This window comes from Schistocerca nitens, chromosome 2, assembly GCF_023898315.1.
Source record: "Schistocerca nitens isolate TAMUIC-IGC-003100 chromosome 2, iqSchNite1.1, whole genome shotgun sequence".
NCBI classification, from domain to species: Eukaryota; Metazoa; Arthropoda; class Insecta; order Orthoptera; family Acrididae; genus Schistocerca; species Schistocerca nitens.
In genome coordinates, this window is record NC_064615.1 from 357,100,672 (window position 1) to 357,116,738 (window position 16,067).

General features: G+C 36.2%; 1 protein-coding gene across 2 annotated transcripts in view; it reads left to right on the forward strand.

Moving 5' to 3' along the window:
* Positions 1-16,067, forward strand: part of LOC126236182 (FERM, ARHGEF and pleckstrin domain-containing protein 1) — a 724,813-nt gene that overhangs the window by 557,586 nt on the left and 151,160 nt on the right. For both annotated transcript variants that reach the window (XM_049945281.1, XM_049945282.1), the window contains exon 10: positions 8,607-8,710. In XM_049945281.1, coding sequence (XP_049801238.1) covers positions 8,607-8,710 — 104 coding nt within the window. The remainder of the gene's footprint in view (positions 1-8,606; positions 8,711-16,067) is intronic.

Here is a 16,067-nt window from a genome sequence, read left to right on the forward strand (position 1 = left end):
CAGTCTGCATTGCACAAATGTCATAACACTTATTATTGCAGTATGAAACATGGTTGTAACTCCAATTATTACCATCTTCAGTACAGTAAAACCCTAGGTTTTCACATGCTGAAATTATTTGGAGCCAGATGGACTCACATTATCAATAGCTTTAGAGATGTGTACATTGCTGTAAACCAGAACTACGGTTCGAGGTTTAGTGTAAGTGTCGCACTCAACCACTTTAGTGTTATGAACAGTGCAGTAAAACAGAATTGCTGTCTGTGGTTCTAGTAGAAGTGTTTTACTTTTGCTGTATTCCGGTCTGTCATGAGGTGTCAAGTGTGTTTCTGTTTGTTTGGTTGACAGTGATGAGTCCATTGAAGTGTAGCTTTTGCATCATTACAGATGAGTATGGGATAAAAGGAAGGGAGTGTGTAATTACATGACAATACATAGCCCATGACAGCTGAAGCTCACAATTCAGTGGGCAGAAAATGAATAACAGTATCACATACTGTCCCTCTCCGTGAATGACTATGGGGAGATTTGATTTAACTGCAGGCTGTTGGCACAAAATCTTTAAAGAGTTTGATCCCACCAGCTTTCCTCATTTTTGCAGTCAAATATTGCTGATGGAAAATTTTTTCGTGGAAATGTATTATAATTTGTTTTTAGATGATGTTATGCCTAAACATACCTCTTCAAAGCAAAGCAGGAAACAAAATGAATAATCTAAAGAAGAAGGAAAAAATATTCAAAAACAGTTTCTTGAGAAATGTTTTGTGTATGCTACACATCTAACAATAACTATGCTTTGGTATAGGATTATAGCAGTCGTCATGAATGTCATGTTACACTAGTAGCTTGTTTGTTTCAAAGCAAGTGATGAAGCATTTCTTAGCCAATTGCAAGTGTCATCTGTGACTTTTCAGAATAACTTTAGTGATCTGCATGTGTCACATCTACTTTCATGCTGAAACTCGATACACACAACAAAGCACATGGGTAGTGCCAGCATTATACGGGGAATGTGGAGCTTGCTCCCCCTGCATAGCTCCTTTCCCTGTGGCTGTGTATGTATTGGGTGGAGCTCACTTCCTGTGCTCCCTGCACCACCTTCTGTCAGCAGTGAAGAGAAGTTTGGCGTATTATTTGTTTGTATCTTTCAGAGTTGGTATAGAGTTGTGTTACAGCTGTGGTATATTTTATTTGCTGTCTGTGAATAGGGCTACTCATGGTGAAACATTCAAATAACTTATGAGAATGCAGCTGAGTGACATCTTTCACAACCGTAGAACACATCACCTGGCTGCATTCCTATAAGTCGTCTGAACACTTTGTATGCTGGAGGAACTTAAGTTTCACAACTGTACAACAGATTATTGTGCAGATATATGAAAAAGTGGGGAACATCATCTGATGTTATTTGAAAAAATTGGACAGGAATTTAATAAGATTAACTAAACTCAAAAGATCATAATACCCTGAGCATTCAATACTGGTATGGAATGACTAATTTGTATATTGTTCTGCGGGAAAAACTACACACACATTACTGGCTCTAAAGGTAGTAGTGTTGTGAAATAATTGTGAATGTGTCGGGTAGATGTCTTGAGCAGATAACGGAACAGGCAGTATTAGACGGAAATATTGTAGGTCTTTGACTACAAAACAGGCAGTATTAGAAGAAATACTGTAGGTGTTCTAGTTACAAAAAGACAAAAACATATCAACAGAGGGGGAAAAAAAGAGAGAGAGAGAGAGAGAGAGAGAGAGAGAGAGAGAGAGAGAGAGAGAAATTCGTGTTTGTTAGAGCAGATAGACAACTGTGAGCAGTTTAAGTTGATGGTTAACCAGACATTTTATAATTTATTACTGGGGAAGTTGTCTCCAATCTCTTTTCTTATTATGCACCACTGAGTGAGACAGTACAATGATTAATGCATCAGATGCACATCTCAGAGTAACAAGATTCAGGTTCCCATCTGGCCATCCAGGTTTTACATGGTTTTGCAAAATCAGTTAAGGCTAGTGCCGAGATGATTCTTTCGGAAATGGCATTATAGAGTTCCTTCACCATCTTTGTGCAGTCCGAGATTGTGCTGCATTTCTAATGACCGCATTGTCAGTGCAGGGCAATTTCGATAGTATTCATTCTCTGCCATCCTTTTGATTAAACTATTGATTTTTCCTGCCTCCCATTTTCTATATATTTCTGTGATAATTTTATTCTGCAGATATCTTTGCTTATCTAGTGTTATCTGATACAATGTATCTGTCTAATTTTCACCATTTCTTTATTACACTGGTGTGTGTGTGTGTGTGTGTGTGTGTGTGTGTGTGTGTGTGTGTGTAGGTGGGTGGGCACATGCACACACCACTCTCATTTCCTCTAATTACTGAACTGATTCTCGAGTATAAAAAAGTCAACTGAAATGGTATTCACCTTTCATAACCAAACTGGATTTTTACACTAGCTTTTGAATTTGGAAATGGAATGAGGTTGGAGAGCATTTGACATACGCCACAATGTTATGTACTATTGTAAGATAATAGGGAGGAACATATTGCAGTGACTCTTGTAACTATCCTCTAGCTCTCTGTGTGTGGTAGCTCTGATTTAGTTCAGATGTTAGTTACAAATCCCTTAGATGTTCCTCTTGATAGGAGGGATTACTTCTAGCTTTGATAATTAATTTATGTATATTCGTATTTGTAAGTCCAGGGATCATATATGCTTAGGACTGCATTACTGTAGGCATATGACATAAATGAATAATTAACAGTTGTATTACCACACTACATTAGTAGTCTGTGAATTTAACTGCAATAGAATAGATTTTGATGTGATCATGTGTATTTTCTTTCGTTTACAGATGATATACTTATGCACTTATAGCTGAAAATTTATAATTAATATTACCTCCTGGAAGAAATTCCTCTACCTTTACATACATATCTTCTGAAAAAATCTTTTATTTATTTGATTGCAATCAATATTTCTTTGATATATTCATCTCCTTCTTTCAGTTAAATGAAATTGATTCTGGAATTTTTTTTAATTGACAGGATGGTTATAATTAAACTTTTGCAATTTGAGAGGGCCTCATGAAAAACGAATAATTGTAGGACAATGAAACTTTGTGGAACATTTGTGAGGACATGCAGAAGTGAAATAACAAATAAACAATTCAAAGAAACACAGTTTATTCTCCACATGAGATGGTACCATTTGCTAATTGTAAACAATATTTACGTTTCAGGCTAAAAACATTGCTCACTGGGATGATCATCTGTTGCCACAACATCCTGGAACCATACTAGAGATACTATTTCACAATTTTTCATAGTACTTTTCAAATGGTGGACCATGGAATATTCAGCTGTCATGACATAGCTTGTGCACGCTTGAAGATCGCACAATGTGTCCAACATTCTCAGCCAAGGCAACAGTAACTTCTTCAACCACTCACGGCACAATTGCCTGTTATCCTCTCCGAGGAACTATTCCCAGATTGCCAGTTAATTTGAACTTATGAATCATGTTCTTCAACCTCGGTGCAGAAAGAGGACTTCCCCATATTCTTTAATGCTTTTATACTTGTGAACAACAGCAGCACCATTGCTGTTGATAAAACAGTTTTATGAGTAAAGTCCTGGTCATCTTGTCCAGACTCATGTTGTCTTTGTTCCACTATAATACACACTGACACTTGCGTTTCAGTGTTATGTCACAGTACCAGTCCTGGCACCTAAGATCAAGTCATGATGCTAACACTACTGACAAGGAAAATTCTGCAGTGTTCAATCTGAACACACACACACACACACACACACACACACAAAGTGATGATATTCTTTTTTCTATTACCACTATGTTACGAACTGAATGGAAATCGACAACATTTTGAATAAATCCAGCTACGATAAAAATAAGAAACAGTATTTTTTTATACGAATGAAATGCATTTGTCAGCTAGTCAGTATATTCACTGAAACTGAGTCTAGTGTGTTGCCCACAATCCTATCACTTGAACTGTCAATAATAATAATAATAATAATAATAATAATAATAATAATAATTTGCCACCACTGCTTTATTAAAGGTTGCAAAACTCGTCCTTTCCAGGTGTTGGCTGCTATCTACTGTACTTATCCAAATGATGTTACATTTAACACAATAAGAGTGACTAAAAATTCCTTTCATTATTTTAAATTGTTCCATAAATTCATAGAAAAGATAACGAATTTGACTAAACAGGCTCCTAGGAGGCTACTAATGAATGGTCCCTATTACTTACACAGCATTGAGAGTATTACAAGCTCTAAAGGCAAATGTAGAGTTATCCAACCATAAGACCAGCAGACACTGCTCTTTACAGCCGATGCTTTGCAATGCAAACTATACTGTATCAAATAACTATTGGATATTCCTTTAGTTTCATGTAATCTTTCTTCGACCCACCCTGAGTTACTCCTAAAATTATAATCCTTATGTGATCATTAAAGATTAGTGCAACTTTTATTCTTTGCTTAGTCTTGTGTTCAAATGCTAAAATCTTAGTCAAATTCGGTTACTGTACCGTTCTGTAAAATTACCAATGTTCAGAACTCCATTAAATTATAATTGAACATACTCCATAGACCAGAATTTATCACTGATTTCGCAAGTCTTTAAAGAACCCTATAAACTTGACTCACCCCTTAGGTGTTTGTTGCTTCAGACAGATCTGGATCAATACCTCAACTTAAACTGTGGTCCGCTCAAGACCAAAAGCTCAACTACTCTGCAACTGAGCCAATACTAAAACAATATGAAATCATTTATGTTGATAAAAGAATGACATTTTAGCATTTTTAACAATAGTTGTTTTGTAGTGGATGGCTTTCGTTGTCTATCCTGGCAGCCGGCTTCTCTATTGCATGTGATGATTTTCTACTGAGTTTCTGCCTTGCTGTTACACATTAATGTCTGTATTCATTTCACTCCTCCCTTCGCTTTACACATCTGTAACACCTTCTTTCTTTCTTTCTTTCTTTCTTTTCTTTTCTTTTTTTTTTTTTTTTTTTTTTTACAAGATTTTAGATCTGAAACATAAATATGTGCTCATACTAATGCAATATTAATCACTTATCATTGTTTTGTAATTGAGGTAGTGGGACAATTTTTCTCATGACGAATACCATTCCACTTTGGGCTGTCCCACTATGGCAAGGAATATGAAAAAACTTTTGAATGGAGTGTATAGGAGAAGAAGGTATTGGTCGAATTAGAAAAGGGTGAATTTGAGAGTTTATTTTATGAAAGAGACAAGGAGATCAAGATAAAACAGCTGCACTATATTTATTGTTTTCACTAGTAGTGTTCACTGTACATAAACGTGACAGTTTATTGCTTTATTCCAACACACAACACAGTGCTCTTAACAATTTTACGTGCACGTAGTAAGTGTTTTTATGTGTTTTATATCACCACATCATACAAGGTTGACATTTTGCTATGTGTTTGGTTTACTTCTCACATTCTTTCAATCCCTTTCTTGTTTTATACCAAGGAAAAATTACCGATTAGAATATGTTTACTATTTGAATATGACTGTAAAAACTAGGCCATTTATAAATTGGCAAAAAATTTGGGGAGGGGGGGATATTAGAGACAAAAGAATCTAAGGAAAAAAATTACTTAAACGGTGAAACTGAAGTGGCAGCAACTAGAAGACAATTATTGTCTATATAGAAGATTCTGACTGTAAACAATAGCCTAAAATGAAACTTGCACTAGCTGAAAATGGAAGAAATATCATCTCAGCAGATTAAAAAGCAGCATTTGACTTAAAGTAGTTCAAAGAGAGACAAAATAGTGTTTTCCAGAAATGACTGAAAAGACTGACAAACAATAAAATGTTTCTGAAGCTGATAAGTTTACCATTGAGGCAAAGGAAGAGGTGAAAAGTAAGAAAAGGTAAGGGAAAACTAGGTGCTGGAGGAAACAAAAATGGCTCCAGGTCATGAATAAAAAGAGAGACAAAGTTTAGGAAGTTGTCATAAGTGCTGGAAAAAGTCTGTGGTGGTAAGGAACTTTTCTCAATAATGTGCAGAAAAGTCATTCTGGACATGAACATAGAGAATTTCAATAGGATAGAATGAGATATAATCAGTGAACAAACACATTGTTACTGTCTGTTTCATCGTATATTGTTCTTTTTCATGAGCAACTCTACTGGATGATTTCCTTGTATAATATTATAAATTTTTTTTTCATTACCCTTCCCACTCTTTTTTCATTTGTACATGTAAAGAAACTTGTGTTTCCAAAAGCCAGCAGTCAGTTTGTTCATCAGAGTGATACTGTTCACCTGTTAGTGCCTTTCTGTATGGTAAGTAAACATATGTTTTCTGGCTTTATGTTGCACCACAGAGCAATTTCGAACACATCTATTTTCATTGTAAGGTCATTGTCACTTCAGTAATTAATGTCATTTACACCGATGTCTGTTTTATAAGTTTGTGCTTGTATACTAAGGGGAATATAAAGGAAACGCCATACATTTGCTTGGTTATTATATGGTTCATTCACCAAAGCAGAGAAGAGAAAGTGGAAAACATATTCATCCAAAAATTTTAACTCGTGCTTCAACAACTGATTCATTTTGAATTAACAGATACAGCTTCTGTAGATAATCTTGCTAACACATCCTAACATCTACTCTAGAGTTTGGTTTGAATTCTAATGGTAGCAGAAATTTCGGTCACCAAAATTTGGTTGAGAGGACCTGACTTGCAATTGCTGGTCACTAGATTGTGTGCCATTGTTATGGGGCAAATGCCAAGGCCGTCTGTAGTCTCTCATGGAGTAGGGGTCACCAGCATACTGATAATGTGTCACCAGATGGGGATGTTAAGCTGGATGTGCACCTTGGTGTTATTCAAGAGGGGTGGGTTATGGTGTTGCATTAAGTTATCCTCTCTCCCACCTCTTAATTTCTGTGCCCTTCTTTAACAGCAATGCAAATACAACACTGCACTGAACGAATACTCACCACAGTCATCTATGTGGCAAAGATACATAATCACAGTTCATTGAGAGGTAATAGGAAAGCACCAGTAATCCACCTCCACCAAGAGACTCACAAAATAGCACTGCGGGATTCAGTGTGTTGTGTGCAATCGAGTGAAGAGTGTCTCTGGGATCTGCTTTCTGTTATTTATATGCTTGGGGCAAAGCTAGATTTCATTTCATCATTGCATTTTTAAGTGCCAAATACGTGTAGTAACTCTTCTGTTCCCCTTTTCCTAACATGAATAAAAACATAATTAAATGCAAGTCTACAAAATATTTACTTGTGTAAATAGTAACAGCAACAATCATAATAATTGGTGTTGTTATTTTTATTGTGATTAAGCAATTTATCTTATGAATAGAAAACTTTTGCATTTATCATTTAATGTTAGAACTCAAATTCCTGTAGCTATTAACTACATTACTTTAACTCAGTATGTGGTTTTTGTGATTAAAGGAAATTAAGATTGTCATTGTGGGTGGTTTTCCGAAATATTATGTTCTGCAGAATTTGCAGGTGACAGTTTTCACAGTAGTATATGAATGGTCCTAGGATCTGAATGGATTCAGATGCAATTTTTATAACTGAATAGCTGAAAAATATGATTTTTTGTCATTTTTTACCACAGAAAATAACTCTTAAATCATAAGAAATGCCATTGTGACTAATTAGTGTGCTATTGAATGAAAGGGGGGGTTGAAAGTAATGCTTTTACATTCGAGTACCAATATATTATTTATTTATTCACCAAAAGTTGAATTCTGCTTTAAGTAATATAGATAAGCACAATTAGTCTTTGGTAATAGCTAGTGTGATCAGTAGATCCAGGGGCCCAATTTTGTATTCTTAGTTTTGTCATGCCATTTGGATGTCACTCATGCACAACAACAGACAATGCCAAAATTATCATCTCAATTACACCATGTCTGAATATATAAAGAAACTTTCAAATATCAGTAGTGCGATAATAGCAATGTATTTTGAATATTTACTGCCATTTGATTTACTGAAGTTTGGCAAATTAAAAATTTTCAGAAGATAAATATGTATTGCTGCTACTTTTCTCATTTGTAGGTGGCCTGTAGGTATTTATGCTTTATGCTCTTTGCCAGAAATTGGAAAAGATACTTACATCAGCTGAGAAGCTACTCTATTTATTTATGCTCTATTAGTTAATTTGTCAAGACTATTGGTTGCATGTATGTGCCCTCTGAGTTAAACAGATAAATGTGCATCAATCTAGCCTGTACTTCAGAATGTAAAATTTGTATTAAAGTAATAGATTATGTACATTTTTACTTAATTCTGTAATGCCCATTTATAAAAGCTGTCCTTGCTCTTGACAGGTTGTTCTAATTGCACTTTTTTGTTGAAAACTGAGAGCACTTGTTAGTTCCAGTTCTGTGCAAAAGATTACCAGTAAAAAGCATGCAAAGTTTGAAATTTCTTCTTGAAAAGAAAAATGTAGAACAGAAGCAGAGAGCTTCTATAATGTGTATGTGGGCACCTAGTATGAACTGGTGGCATGCGTGCTGCTTATTCCCTTCCTCTTCTCGTCCCCAGGTCTCAGTCGTTCCGACATTCGAGCTCGGTCCACTCGAGTGTAGTGAACGTGGGGACCAGTTTATCAGCTCATCCTTTGTTACCACTGGGGGATAATGCTGTCGGTAGGTGCCACACTGCATGTTTCAATTAACACTAATGATATCCCTGTTCTCAACAGGTATCCAGTATGTCCCCACATACTATCAGAATTTTTGTTTAATGTTTGTGTTTAAATCCTGAAATTTTACTTACTTACTTTAATCCTTGAATGTTTTTATGTGGTTCATTGCATCATTTTGTGAATGTAATAATTTACATTGTTTCAGTATATGTATTTAGTTCATGAATGCTTGTATTACTTTTATTTTCAAGTGAATGCATCTGTTACATTAATACATAGCTTTAGCAGATAGGTTATTTGACTGTTACCTTCCTTTCATGGTCTGTAAAGAAGTGTTTTTCATCTGATTCATGTTTTGTTACTTTTTATTTTCTCAGTTGTTACCTTTACATTTTAAGCATGTTTTATCTATGAATACTGTTGACTATTGAAGGGAAATGAATTTCTTTTTTTCTTTTTGCATTTTTTGGTTGTGTCTTGTGAATATTCATACACAGTTTTTACTTATATTTATCTGCTCTGAAAAAATTGTTCTCTCACCGCTGCCTTGATAATCATGGAGAGGTTTCTGTAGAATTTTCTAGAAGAGAAAGTAATAATAGCTAAACATAACTACGTGACATTAATGAAGTCTGTTCATTCTGACATTGTCTATTGTTACAAAATAGCATTATTACTTAGTAACCTTAAACAATCTTACACTCAGGAAATCTAGGAAATAAGGAGAGAGTACCATTAAAATACAGACTATTAGTATTTGAGGTAAAATGCATAGGAAGGCATACAGAATGTTATAGATCTTGATCTCAGAATCGGGAAAATACTCAGATAACAATCAGCCAATATTGTTGCAGGAGTAATTGTGAATTCAGAGGTGCTACTGTTTGTGGGGCTAGTTGTGTGTCCTGCAGTGCTTGAGTGCCGTGCTTAATTGGCATGACAACTAATTCACCTAAAATTACTTTCATTATCAAATTAATAATTTGTGCCAGGTTAGGCACTAAAATGCATACTGTATTTAACAGTACGACACTATTGTATTTATGATGTGACTCCTGAATATATTTTCGTACTAGTTACTTTTTTAAATTTTTTTCGCCAAATGTTTCAAATTTGTGTCTATAGAATGATTATATATGTGTAGTGATGATGTATAATATTTCAATTATGGTACTGGACTTTTCAAGTGTGCTATGCCAGTTCACCAGGATTGGCTATCCAATGGCCTTGTTACTTCTTCTTTTGTTGCTGGTACTGTTAAAGGCTGTTATGGAGTAAATTTGAGTTTGTGTATAGTCTAAGGGTAATGATGCAATTTAACCCCATGTATAACTTTGTTTGTCAGTATCACTGTGGTTTGTTGGTTTGGAAAACTACTTATTTTTAAATAGAAAGTAATGTTTGGGAACAGACAGTAGCCTAAACTCATATGACTTTTTTCAGAAGTAGTGAAAATATATTTTAAGGACAGCCAAACTTCGATAGCTTGCATTTCGTGTTTATTTGTTGTGGAAGAATTCACAGTAAATTAAATGTCCTTGGTTTTCACAAACTATTTTTTGAGTGATGAAGGCTCTTATTAGCTGGTCCATTTACATTTTTCCACTTAGTATGTGCTCAGGTTGTCTCTTCAAGCACTCTCCTACCAAACGAAAGTTGGCTAAAGCTTTGTATTGTTCTTCTTGCAAGGATTTGCAACTGCCTTTATTGGTGGTAGGAGCTTTTTGGCAACAAAAACGATCATCAGCTAAACAAGGAACTTTATTTACATAATTACTACTGCATTTGAGTTGATTATGAGGTGTGGCATGTTGACATAATGCTTTAGAAATTTGATATCTACTGTGCCCTGAAAGTTGTACCTTTCATTTTTACTTCAACAGCATAAGAATCCTGCTAGTGTAAAAAAGAGAAAGTGTGTCTTAAAGTACAAACCATTTGTAGCTAATTGAATATAGACAGAAAGATATACTTTGCATGAGAAATTGCAGTGTATCTGTCAGTATTATCCAGTAGCTAACAATCCATGGTTAAAAGGAAGGAAGGAGTAAATATTAGCATTTAATGCCTTGTTGACAATGGGGCATGAGAGATGGAGCACAAGCTCAGATTAGGAAAGGGCATGGAAGGAAATTGGCCATACCCCTTTCAAAGGAACCATCCCAGCATTTGCCAAGAGCAATTTAGGTAAATCACAGAAAACTTAAATCTGAATGGCCGGATGGGGATTTAAACCATTGTCTTCCTGCACGGAATAAATAAAAAAAGTTTGTGTACAGACAACTTAAGATATGGTTCTTTTTATAAACAAATTTGATGCTTCCAGTGCTGATGAGTGTAAGAAAGGATAAGTTTTTGATTTTAAATGTGGGAAGATTATGATAGTGGAGTGTTGGAGAACTTGGATTTTCACCATGTGACATGTCTTTTTCTGAAGGGGAAATTCAGAGATGGGTTGTGATTATATAACATTCAGCTTCTTTCTGTACTTTTAGATTTCAAGCATTATGTACAATTTTAAATAAGTTGTCATTTTCCTGGGAACTGCATAATTTGTGGAGTCTCCACTGCCTGATGTAAGAGTAATTTTTATGCCAGGAGGTGTTATATAGTTAAACATTAAATTTACTCATTGTAATTGTGTGAGCGTAGATTGTAACTCTCCTGATGAGTTACTGAACATCATATAGGTTCTCAGAAAAGGATAATAAAGTGCTAAGCTTTCACTCAAAGTGCAGAGCTGTGGCTCCCCCTCTTCTAAGAGCCAGAAAAATATTGGATCTGAAGTCTTTAGATTTATATTCTGAGTCTTAACCACTTAGACTTTATTGGTCAGAAGATTTTATATACATCTGTCAATTTGGGATGGGATAACTTTCTTTGTGCAGAAACTTTCATTGTGAATATCTCCAAAGCAGTGGTGGACATTATTTGCAGTTGTGGCTTATTCTACATTTAAGTTATTTTTTGAGTCATTTTTTGACATATTTTTATTCCTTTCTTGTGTCCTTCAGAGTTAAGATGTGGTTTTCATTCATTTAATTGGTGTGATTTTATTGGGAGACATATGACAGGAAACACATTCTAGATTCTAAAACTGACAGTACTGTCTTATATCCTGTTTTCTTCATCGGAGTTTCTCTTTATAGCGCATTTTATTTGTCTAAATCTCCTTAACGACTTTATTGGGTCAATGGTTGAGCTTATGTATGCTTCTTATTTGTGCTCCAATTGAGCATACTGGGAACATATGTGAGATAACATATTTGCATGCTTCTCATTTTTACATTTTTTCATTTCATTTAGTTTCATATTACATATATCTGTTTTGCAAAAACTGATGAATTCTTCATTTTTTAAAATTCACCCTCCTGTAAAAAATAGAGAATCAACTTTTTACAAAATAATTTAATTGATTAGATAAAAGCTCTACTCACCAAGCAGTGGCAAAACATGCATACAAAAGAAGGGTGTAGTTAGGCAAGCTTTCGGAACCAGTGATTCCTTCTTCAGGCAGAAGGGTTGGGAGAGGAGTGGTGAAAAATAGACAGGTAAGACAATGAAGGATGTAGAAAACTAAAATGGACTGAAGAAAATAGTAGTTGCTGTAAAGAAATGCTGAGACGGGGGAAATTAATGTAGATTAAGGCCAGGTGGGTGGCGAGAACCGAGGACATGTTGTAGCATTAGTTCCCACCTGCAGAGTTCTGAGAAACTGGTGTCTGGGGGAAGAATCAAGATGGCACGTGTAGTGAAACAGGCACAGAGGTCATGACTGTCATGTTGTAGAGCATGCTCTGCAACAGAATATTGTGTGTTGCCAGTGTACACCCTCTGCCTATACCCATTCATCCTAATTGATAATTTGGTGGTAGTCATGCTGATGTAAAAGGTTGAAAAATGTTTCCATAACAGCTGGTATATGACGTGTCATTTCACAGGTGGCTCTCCCTTTGATATTATATATTTTGCAGTTACAGGGCTGCTATAGGTTGTGGTAGGAAGGTGCATAGGGCAAATCTTGCAGCAGGGATGGTCATAGGGGTGGGGTAGGGAGATGGGTGCAGGAGGAGGATAGGGTCTGACAAGAATGTTGTGGAGATTTGGAGGGTGACAAAAAGCTATTCTAGGTGTGTTGGGCAAAATTTCAGACAGAGTGGATCTCAGTTCAGGGCAAGATTTTAGGAAGTCATTGCCCTGTCGAAGTAGCTGATTAATACATTCCAGACCAGGATAATACTAAGGCACCAGTGGCGTGGTTCGAAGTTTTTTTTTTTGGAGGGATCAGCAGTACCAGGACTGGATGTGATGGCCTGCGATATTTGCCTTTGAACTAAGCTGGTGGGGTAATTACGTGCATTGAAGGCTGAGGTGAGGTGAGAATGGTGGTATATTGCTGTAAAGAGCGTGCGTCTGAACAAACACATTTGTCTCGAATGCCAAGGCTGCATGGGAGGGAACGTGTGACATGGATAGGATGACAATTGTCAAAATGTAAGTACTGTTGTTTCTTTATAGGTTTAATGTGGACGGAAGTGTGTGGCTGGCCTTCAGTGAGGATGAGATCAACATCAAGGAAAGTGGTGTGGGATTTGGAATAGGACTATGTGAAATTTAATTTGGAGAAGGTATTCAGACATTCCAGGCATTTTAACAGATCAGCCTCACCATGAGTCCATACGGTAAAGATGTCATCAATGTATTTAAACCAAACCAGGGGCTGAAGATTTATGGATGCCAGGAAAGCCCCTGGTTTGGTTTAGATACGTTGATGACATCCTTACTCTATGGACTTGTGGTGAGGCTGGCATGTTAAAATTCCTGGAATATCTGAATAACTTCTCCTTTCTTTCACCTTTAAGCTCTCAGGTTTTCAAATCTCGTCCGATGCAGTCCCCAACAACCAGTCTTTCCTTCACATCCCGTGCAGTATGTCTCCCCTGACCCATGGTTCTGGGTGACTTTCCCAAAATCTGTCCCTTTTCCTAGACCTCTCCAGTCCTCCTCCTTCACCCCTCTTCCTTCACCTTCAACCCTTCTGCCTGAAGAAGGAGCCATTGGCTCTGTAAGCTTGCCTATTTACAATCTTCTTTTATGTGTGTGTTCTGCCATCGCTTGATGAGCAGATTTTTTACATGACTTCTGTTAGACATTGTTGCCCATTTTCAAGTATTTTTCACTAAATGTAAATGTAGGCTTCTGTGGCCATTGTCACAGTCAGTAAAATTCTTTTGGGTTTGAGGCCGCATTATCATCTGTAAAATTCCGACATTTCGGCGTCTGTTGCAAGGTGCCTTCCTCAGATGCCTAAACGTCAGAATTTTACAGATGACAACCCAGAAGAATATTACTGACTGTTTTTCACTAATTATATTAATGAAATTCTGAATGTATTTGTGTGCTCTTTTGCTTCATGGTTATTATGGAGGACCCTTCATGTGAAATTGCCCATCAGATTAGAACCATCTACAGGCATATTCTTGACAAATGAGTAATCCATGACTCATCTCGTTGCTTTGGCCTGTTCATACTTCTCTTATCATCTGAGTTCCCAGTATAACTTGCTGGACAGCACTCCTAGAGATAGTATATTTCAGAAAATGGGTTAGCCACAACCTGTTGTTTGTTTGTAGTATGAATCTTTTACCCTGTAGTATCCTGCAGGAGTTACTTCCTGTCATCTGTAATTTGTTTGCTGTGTTGTAGTCTTACCTGTTTTCTTTCCTTTTGTATTTTTATTTTGTGTTAACTACCCATAAATCAGAACAAATAGAAAGCTAGTGCTGAGCACTGTTAATTTTTGTTTGTTTGTGTCATTAATAATGTAAGATGAATGAGAAAGTGACAGTTAGTGCTGGCCGTAGTTTGCTCCTCTGAAACAGCAGTTGTAGAACAGAAGGCATATTGTACCCTTCCTGTAATTAGACCATAATTAATTCACCATTCTATATGAGACTTCAGAGAAGTTAGACTTACATTTGGATCTTAGTTTTTAAAACCAGTAATATGTCAACTCCTCTCTCCTTCAAGCTAAATTCCAGTAATGAAGCACATGAATTGACTTTTTCTTGGTCAGATGCCTCCCCTGAACAACATTTTAAGGACTTCTCCCATCGATCATTTTCATACAATGTTGTGAGCTCTGGAGCCTGCTGTGCTACAGCTTATTGTATGAGCATTGTAATCATACAGGTTTTTCTCAAGGTTATGTGAAGTTTTTCAGTGTGAATTTCAAGGACCTTTTTTGCAATATTCATTTTTAGCGTTCCATATCGTAATCAATAAAAATTAAACTCTTGTAGCAGTGGTTCCCAACCTGGGGGTGATTACTCCCTGAGAGGTAAAATGAAATTTTGTGAGGGGTAAAAACAAAAGGGTTTGATTCTGATTCTGTCACAAAACTAAATTATTTTTAAAAGATCTGTGCTACTATCACAATTTGGTAAGATTAATATTGACTATGTAAGTTATCAATAATTATTTTTTTCTCAGTTGCTAGCATTATGGAGATCACAGATTTCTCCCAGAGTCCACCTATCACACACATACTTTGTGCTTTGTACCATACATTGATCATGGCAAAAGCAAGACACATATATAGCAAATGCAGAATATCTCATGAAAATGTCTTCTCCATGTTATAGATAGTTTGTGCAGTAGACCAGAAACTGCTTCATTGCTCACTTCGAAACAGATAAATAAACTAGTTGACCGCATGACAACAGTATGCAGTGTGTCCCAGGAGGAGTGGTCAATATTCAGGGATATGATGGGAACAATCATTTGAAGTAAAAAAGGCATAGGCTCTAAAATGCATACCTTAAGAGCTATCAGCACTTCTTCATCTTTGATACTGTGAAAAACATGTCATCTACTGCAAGCTCTGTGCTTTTCACATTTTGAGAGGTGGTAGTATGGACCAAAAACAAGAAAAAAAAGTTCCGTAAACACAGGCTATAATGTGCATACCATATGAGCTCTGAGCACTGGTTCATATTTGCTAGTGTGGAACACCTCTCTCCTACTGAACAAGTGCCTATGGTGTTTAAGTTATGTACTTTAGAGTCCATGAGTACTAAAGAGTTTTTTCTTATTTTGGTCCATACTGCCTCCTCCCAAAACATGGAAAGCAAGGAGCTTGCAGGCAAATAAATTTGTTTCGCAGTATTGAAGATGAAGTAGTAGTTATAGCTCTTGTTGTATAGCCCATGTTTACTAAGACTTTTCTGATGCTGTGCATAGTATTATTATTATTATTACTATTATTACTACTATTATTAGAATGGACAGACACAAAGCCTTAACAGCTTGAAGTCTTCAAATTTCTGCTAGTTCAAAATTGAGGAATCCAGTAATCA